At 37.8% G+C, this 7,903-nt stretch overlaps 1 protein-coding gene across 2 annotated transcripts; it reads left to right on the top strand.

Moving 5' to 3' along the window:
* Positions 1–481: 481 nt before the first annotated feature.
* Positions 482–7,339, top strand: LOC111780074 (nonsense-mediated mRNA decay factor SMG7). 2 transcript variants are annotated; one of them, XM_023660350.2, is made up of 8 exons: positions 482–657; positions 2,110–2,224; positions 2,466–3,065; positions 3,201–3,323; positions 3,859–4,082; positions 4,210–6,160; positions 6,266–6,395; positions 6,687–7,339. In XM_023660350.2, the coding sequence occupies exons 2-6, from the start codon at positions 2,162–2,164 to the stop codon at positions 6,137–6,139; spliced, it is 2,940 nt and encodes a 979-aa protein (XP_023516118.2). In that variant the 5' UTR covers positions 482–657; positions 2,110–2,161; the 3' UTR covers positions 6,140–6,160; positions 6,266–6,395; positions 6,687–7,339. The 2 variants fall into 2 exon arrangements, with proteins under 2 accessions (XP_023516118.2, XP_086975811.1); XM_087119685.1 differs by having other exon boundaries at positions 6,587–7,339.
* Positions 7,340–7,903: the final 564 nt, after the last annotated feature.

Raw genomic sequence — 7,903 nt, 5'->3', positions numbered from 1 at the left:
TCTAAATTTGTTAAAAAGATATTAATTTTGTATTAAAATAAAATATTAAAATCTTAACAAAATAAAAATCCAAAGTTATAATAATAATAATAAATAAATAAAAAACAATCTTAAATAAATAAATCATATCTGATATCATTAAATTTACCATTAAGTGTAGTCTCTAGTCTCTTGTCTATATGTACAATGTTTTCTTTTCAATTATTTTCAACTTATTTTTTATCCTCGTTTTATAAAAGTATTTTCTTTTAAAATGTTACGGGATTCAATCATACGTTAAGAATGTTTATAAAGTTTCATTTTCATACGGCTAATTTGTTGATGATATCACGAACAAAAAAAAATTAAAAAAAAAAATCTAAAAAGAAATGTGGGAGGAAAACGGCGTCGTTGGAGGGGAGGTAGCTGGTTGAAGAAAAATAGGTGGTGACGGCAAACAAAGAAACGACGAAATCACATTGAAAAAGAAGAGAGAATGAAAACACACAGAGAAAAGGGAAAGAAGGAAAATTGGTAAAATCCCCAAAAACCAAAACCAAAACCAAAACCAAAACCAAATCTCATCCTCTTCAAACCAACCCCCTTTCTCCTCCTCTCTTCCAATCCCAAATCCTCCATTCGCTTCTTCTTCCTCGTGGATCCGATCGCGCCCCTCAGGTACTCTTCAAATTCTTTACAATGCTGTTTTCCTTTTGTTTTTCTTGATTTCCGCCCTTTTCTTTTGCCGGGTTTTCTTTTGTCTTTTGGAGCTGATTGATTCTCATCGCGGAATTGTTTTGTGGGTTTGCTAGATCTGGGTTTGTTTTCCCTTTTCCTCGTTTTCCCATTTGTTTTTTTCGCGTCTTTGTTTTGTTTGACTTTTTTTTTTTTCCTTCTTTTGTCGTGCTCCCGAAGTCGAGGTTTCTTTGGGTGGTTGGGGTTGATGGATGTCTTCTGGGTTTTTATTTTCGTTTTCTTTTAGGCTCTTGGAATTGAAATCTGATTTGAGTCAAGCTGGAATTTGGAGGTCTACACGGCGCGATTTTACGTATTGTCTCATGATTTTTTGATGGGGAAAGTTTTACGTTGTTTGGGAATTCTAATTGGGTTTCTTTAGGGGCGTATGAATTTCTTTTTTGGTGTAGACGACTATCGGTCACTCAATCTTCTCGTTCCGGGGAATGGGAATTGAATATTTGGGTCTGTTAGGGTTTAGACCAATTGAATTTTGCATGGGTCTGCAAGGGTTTTGAATCTCAATTTCGATTCAACTCTCTATTTTGTGCATTTGCTTGGATTGATCGTGTTGTGTTTCGTTCACACCGTGGCTTTGTGGCTTCTCTTTGGAAGCAAGCCTTTGATTTTCTTTTGAGCGTGTTAATAATAATTCCATGTAAAGGTGTAATTCTTTTTTAAATTTTGGAAAGTTGTGGATGAAAGATTTGTCGGATCATGTTTTTTTCTTCTGTAATTTTAGAGATAAGATTCTAGTAGTTCAATAACTTCAAGGTTCTTACCAAGTTGTTCATAAATATGGATGAATCTTCAAGTATACTGATGACTACATGTTCATCGTCGAATTCCTCTTGAAGAATGTCTTGATGGGCTTTGGAAATTTATGTAGGAATAGTAGGTATAGGTTGACTGGCCATATTGAGGGTTAATTAAGTTGTTCATAATAGGTTGAGTGGCTTTTGTGATCTTCATATTATTCTTAATGTGCAGAATATTAATTTGGCTAAATTTCTATTTTCTTTTACTTGACACACAAATGTATTTCAGGTCTCTCTTGGCAATTTTTGACTTCGTTTTGTCATGATTTAGCTTTTGGAGATTTTCGATCCTTCATACATTCGCTAATGAGTAGTTGACTTTGAAAACGGTGCATTTTAAATTATTTGAAAGTCTGTAAGAACTTAGGATGGGTGGTAACATTAGTTTTGAGCTCTTGTTTCTTCTCAAAAAGCATTAGGTTTGAGTATATATTTTGTTTACGGTCACTAGTTATTATTTGATTTGTCTACAAAGCTTATAATTTGTTGTAGATGGCCGTATGTCTTTGCTTCACTATTTTCTTTTTCTATGTATTTCTGTTGTTTAAAATGCTAATGGGTTATGAATTACATGCAGGTATCTGTGGTTTGAAGAATTTGGATATGATTGATGGAAGATAAACATACAGATGGCTAAAATGTCTGCTTCTGCTTCTTCATCGTGGGAGCGTGCTCAACGCCTTTATGAAAAAGTAGTCCTTCTCTCTCATTTTGAAACCTTTTTTTGGTTTTAGTTTCTAATTTAGTTAGCATAAAACGTGGCTCATGATTTAAGCGTTATTAAAGGTAAACCAAACTTTGGTAGTCTGGAGGTCCGATTAAGATCAATTTTGTGCATTTAAGACTTGGATGCTATGGTTTCTTATAGAATATGTGATGTGCGTTTTTTTTCTTCTAAATTTGTCAATAATTTTGGTGTCTATCTCTTTACAGAATATTGAGCTGGAGAATCGACGTAGAAGGTCCGCTCAGGCTCGAATTCCTTCCGATCCCAATGCATGGCAACAAATACGTGAAAATTACGAAGCAATAATCCTTGAGGATTATGCCTTTTCTGAACAGCACAATATTGAATATGCTCTTTGGCAATTGCATTACAAGCGAATTGAGGAGTTGAGGGCACATTTCAGTGCTGCTTTAACTTCTGCTGGTTCTAACAATTCTCAAGCCGTGCCTACAAGGCCTGACAGAGTTTCTAAGATAAGATTGCAGTTCAAAACATTTCTTTCTGAAGCTACTGGATTTTACCATGATTTAATATTGAAAATCAGAGCAAAATATGGGCTCCCTTTGGGTTCTTTCTTGGAGGATGCAGACAACCGTATGGCTACAGATAAAGATGGAAAGAAGTTTGCTGACATGAAGAAAGGTCTCATTTCTTGTCATCGTTGTTTGATATACTTGGGTGATCTTGCACGCTACAAAGGGTTATATGGGGAAGGCGATTCAAAAAATCGGGAGTATACTGCAGCTTCAAGTTACTACCTGCAAGCTGCTTCACTTTGGCCATCGAGTGGCAATCCTCATCATCAGGTCTTTATTGAATAATTTGAATATTAATCCTTTATTTTGATTCCTTTATTACTTTTTTTGTTTGCCTTTGAATGTATATTCTTCTCATCTTTATTCTGAGCTTTTCGCTTATGTTCAAGCGTTTCCATCTTTCAGCTTGCTATATTAGCATCATACTCAGGAGATGAGTTGGTTGCTGTTTATCGATATTTCCGTAGCCTGGCTGTTGATTCTCCATTTTCTACTGCCAGAGATAATTTGATTGTTGCATTTGAGAAGGTATTTGCCATTAGTACTCCACTTACTGCAGTCTATCTTTCTGTATTTTCTTTTCTTATCTTTCTCTTGCTCATGACATGGATATAACTTTTAAATGCTACTAGATATTGCACTACTCGAGGCTGACTTTTCAAGTAGAATTACTTATCTGTTTCGATTATGTATATTGTTTAATTCCATATAGACTCTTTCTGCTTCTGAAACTTTATCAACTTCAAATCTTGGTACCATGTTTCCCGCTTTTAGTTTACGCCTTGACAATTACTGTCTATTAACTTCACTGAAGTCTTGAGGTGATATTCGATTGGATTGGCTTCTTTTTATTTTTTGTAATTTCTTCATATAGAAATGTCTATGTTTTCTATCAAAAAAACCAATTGTTTGTTTTTTTTTTTTACTACATCACTTGGATACAGACAACTGTGTAGCTATTTGTCAGTCATGTTTTCTTGTTACTGGTTCTGGAGTTGGACATTTAATTCAGTATTGATACTGAACTATCAGAGCCATCCTTTGTTGCCTATGTCTTTTGCAGAACCGTCAGAGCCATTCTCAGCTGTCAGGGACTGCTAAAACTTCTGTGGTGAAGGAATCACCTATTCGTTTTAGTGGAAAAGGGCGGAAGGGAGAAGTAAAGCTCGCAACTAAAGATTCTAGTACTGAACCCCCTAAGGAGAGTGCGTTATCTCCACAGGATCCATTTAAATCCTTTTGCATTAGACTTGTTCGCTTAAATGGAATACTTTTCACACGCACAAGGTAATTACTTTGACTATCGACTTGTTTCCTTTTTTTCTTTTGTGTGCGTGTGGTGGGAGGGGGTTCCAACAGATATATATCTCTAAATCTTCTTCTTCTTCTACTTCTTCTTCTTCTTCTTCTTCAGCCTAGAGACATTTACGGAAGTTCTCTCATTGGTTAATAGTAGTTTCTCCGAACTTTTGTCTTCTGGGCCTGAAGAGGTACTGCTTTTTGGAACGGATGCTGCCGAGAACAGTCTCATCATAGTTAGAATTGTTGCAATTCTTATATTCACGGTTCACAATGTGAATAAAGAAACTGAAGGTCAGACGTACTCAGAAATTGTACAACGGGCTGTTTTGATACAGAATGCACATATTGCAGTTTTTGAGTTGATGGGCTCTATTCTAGATAGATGCTCCCAGTTGCGTGATCCTTTGTCAAGTTTTTTTCTGCCTGGCCTTCTAGTTCTTGTTGAATGGTTGGCATGTTGCCCTGAAATTGCAGCAGGTGGTGAAGTGGATGATAAACAGGCGACTGCTAGATCAAAATTTTGGAACCATTGCATCTCTTTCTTCAACAAGCTTTTGTCAAGTGGTTCTGTGTCTTTAGATGATGATGAGGATGAAACTTGCTTTTTTAACCTCAGTAAATATGAAGAGGGTGAAACTGAAAATCGGCTTGCATTATGGGAGGATATTGAATTAAGGGGATTCTTGCCACTTCTTCCTGCGCAGACAATATTGGATTTTTCAAGGAAGCATTCTGGAAGCGACAGCAACAAAGAGAAGGTTGCTCGCATTAGAAGGATTCTGGCTGCAGGGAAGGCTTTAGCAAATGTAGTCAAGATTGATCAAGAACCAATATTTTACAATTCAAAGGTGAAAAGGTTTTGCACTGGTGTCGAACCTCAAGAGCCAAATGATTTTGTCATTCCATCGTCTTCTAGCACGGTTCCTGGTCCAGGGAATGCTATGCAAGAAACTCTAGTAGAGAAAACAAACAATTTGGCAGCTGGTAAGGCAAGTTCGCAACTAGTTTTGGAAGGGGAAGAGGAGGATGAAGTAATTGTCTTCAAGCCTCTAGTTGCTGAGAAGCGAATTGAAATGGCTGATTCACTGCAGTCGGGTTATGAGGGTTTGCAACTTGGAAAGAGTTCTTCTGGAGGTGATCTGAGATCCTATGGTGGCGTGAAAATCTCTTCTGATGATGTTTACCAGTCAAATGGTTTTGAGTCAAGTTATCAAGCACCTGTTACTGCTGCTAATATTAACACTCTCCATTGGCAAACAATTCAGGCAAATGCTTCTAAATGGCCACAAGAACAGAAAACTGGTCTTGTTGACAGCTTACAAAGTTTGAGGTTATTTGAAAATGGGCATGGGATGAAATCTGATCTTCAGAATGGTATAAGCATGTTTAATCCTGCAGCTCACTCGATGCCTATCAATCAAGCTTTCAGCGTAAATAACGATGTTTTTTACGGTGACAAAAAGCCCATAGGAGCTCTTGTACAATCTAGGAATGATGTCCCTGCCTCGTTTGGAGGCCTTATTGACCCAATGACTACAAGTGTATTTTCTAGTCTTCAATTAGGGTTGAGAAAAAACCCAGTTGGTCGACCGGTTAGGCATCTTGGCCCTCCTCCTGGATTCAACCATGTTCCAACGAAGCACGCTAATGAATCCCTTCCTGGGTCAGAGTTTAGAAGCGAGAATCAGATCATGGATGATTATAGCTGGTTGGATGGACATCAGCTGCCCTCTTCTACAAAAGGCTCTGCTAATGCCGTGCATCTCACATCTCATATGAACGCTCAGCAAATCGGTGGCAGTAATGTGTTGAGTGGGACAATCAACTTTCCTTTTCCTGGAAAACAGGTTCCGAATGTGCAGTCCCCAATAGGAAAACAGAATGGCTGGCCTGACTTTCAGGTGCTAGAGCAACTAAAACAACACAATGAACAACATCTCCAACCACATCAACAGCTTGTGAATGGTGGTAGCCAACTCTTTACTTCTCTGCCTGAGCAATATCCAGGGCAGTCTATATGGACAGGTCGTTACTTCATGTGATGTCGTATGAGAGTATAGATGGTATGCCAGTCTTCTACTCTGAACTGTTGAATTGTGATTATATTTAAATGATTAATTATTAAAAAGATTTCAGTCTTATCTTAACTTATTTCCTTGATTCTTGAGGTCCTCGGGAATGATAATGGTGATTGTACCGCATCCTGGTGCGAAATTGAACTCCACCTTAGCTGCTTGTTGAAAAATTTATCGGAGCATTTCTGGCCTTGGATTTAAGCAGGCACTTGCTACCATACAGGTACAACACGACCTATATTCATTTTGTAGTTGATATACATCTCTGGTAGCTTGCTCACTTCCTAAATCTACTTGTGATCACCTTCTGTTTCTACATTTTTATTTTAGTCCTGTTTAGTTTGATTTTGTATTATTGGAGTCTGTTTTTCTAGGATTTGCGGTTTTCCTTCATTTTTGCGCTTATTTTTCTAGGATTTTACTCGATGAAAGCTCGGTTTCTTGCCAAAAAAAGAAAACTTAGGTGGTTATATGTGAGATGATTTTACACATTCTCTGCCTTGTGTTGATGTAGCAAATTGGCCGAGCTCTCCAGCAAAAGGAGGAAGAGAAAATTGAAAACGTTGTTCGAAGAGCTGTTCGTATGGGAAGTAAATGCCTTGTCACGTTGTTCGATGAGTGTTCTTAAGTTGATCGGGTTTTGGGGGATTGGTGGGATAAGATGGTGTACTCAGTAATAAGGTACTTACTTAACTGTGGAGTCTAGCTGTGAGAAATGGTTTTAGTATGATCATCCAAAGGCAGGTGACATAATAATATTGTGCTGCTTGGCCACTTGTGCCTGTTCTGAAGACTACATACACTCTTTGATCTGTGCCTCTGATGATGATGATGATGATGATAGTGGTGGTGGTGGGTTTCAAAATCATCATCATATGTTTGGTTTGGTTTGGTTTGGTTTGGATGATATTAATCATCACCCTATCAGTTGTGAAAGGGCGGTTGGTTATTATGCTGTGCACTATTTTGTTATGAGTGGGGAGCTGGATGGAGTCTTTAGGAACTTTCTAAGTCTTGAATTGAATGTTGTCGAGGTCGATGTCGAGGTCGAGGTCGAGTCGGGCTTTCTTCTTCTTCTTCTAGTATGGAAATAATTTGTGAAATGTATGTGTCGGACGTGTTTGCTTGTACCGTACTTTTCTGGTTTATCCAAACACCTTTTGTCTCCATGTTTTAGTAGCTTAGATTGGTTTGGTTCCATTGTATTGTGATGTTGTTGCCTATGGCTGATCTAAGACCCCCCCAACATACCTTACTCATCATCATAGCCAAACTGCTTTCTTTGTACATTCTCCTCGTCATAGGGTTGAGTATGAGATACCAAGGATGAAGGTACTTGCTCCTCGCCCTTTTAATAGGGTGGCTATCCGCATGTATCTCAAAGTGACGTCTATTTTCTAGTGATAGGTATACTCGAGAGAAATGGGTGAAATCTCTTTTTCTATGGTCGAAAAGACATGAAGCCCGGAGACGAGTACAAAAATCCAATAAATTGACTTATTATACTATAAAACTAAAAATACTAATATCATGTGAAATTTTGTTTCTCGAGAATTTCTGTTTATCGGGCCAATTTTGAACCTGTCTTTATCTACTATCTTGTATGTGGGTGGGTAGGTCGAGGTTCATTCCATTTAGATGTGAATTTGTTTACTGTAGGGGTGTACATTTGACCCGAAAACTTGAAAACCCGACCCAATCCAACTCGAGTTAATCCGCAAACTTATTTGG

The sequence above is a fragment of the Cucurbita pepo genome, chromosome 18 (assembly GCF_057944985.1).
Source record: "Cucurbita pepo subsp. pepo isolate OVF chromosome 18, ASM5794498v1, whole genome shotgun sequence".
Classification (NCBI taxonomy): domain Eukaryota; kingdom Viridiplantae; phylum Streptophyta; class Magnoliopsida; order Cucurbitales; family Cucurbitaceae; genus Cucurbita; species Cucurbita pepo.
Note: the sequence above shows the minus strand (reverse complement) of the source record. Positions and strands in the feature narration are given on the sequence as shown.

Excerpts from the sequence above, each read along its gene's own strand:
- LOC111780074 (XM_023660350.2), top strand. The coding sequence starts at position 2,162 with ATGGCTAAAATGTCTGCTTCTGCTTCTTCATCGTGGGAGCGTGCTCAA. Across the intron at positions 2,225-2,465 it reads CTCAACGCCTTTATGAAAAA|AATATTGAGCTGGAGAATCG; the intron begins GTAGTCCTTCTC and ends ATCTCTTTACAG. Across the intron at positions 3,324-3,858 it reads TGATTGTTGCATTTGAGAAG|AACCGTCAGAGCCATTCTCA; the intron begins GTATTTGCCATT and ends TGTCTTTTGCAG.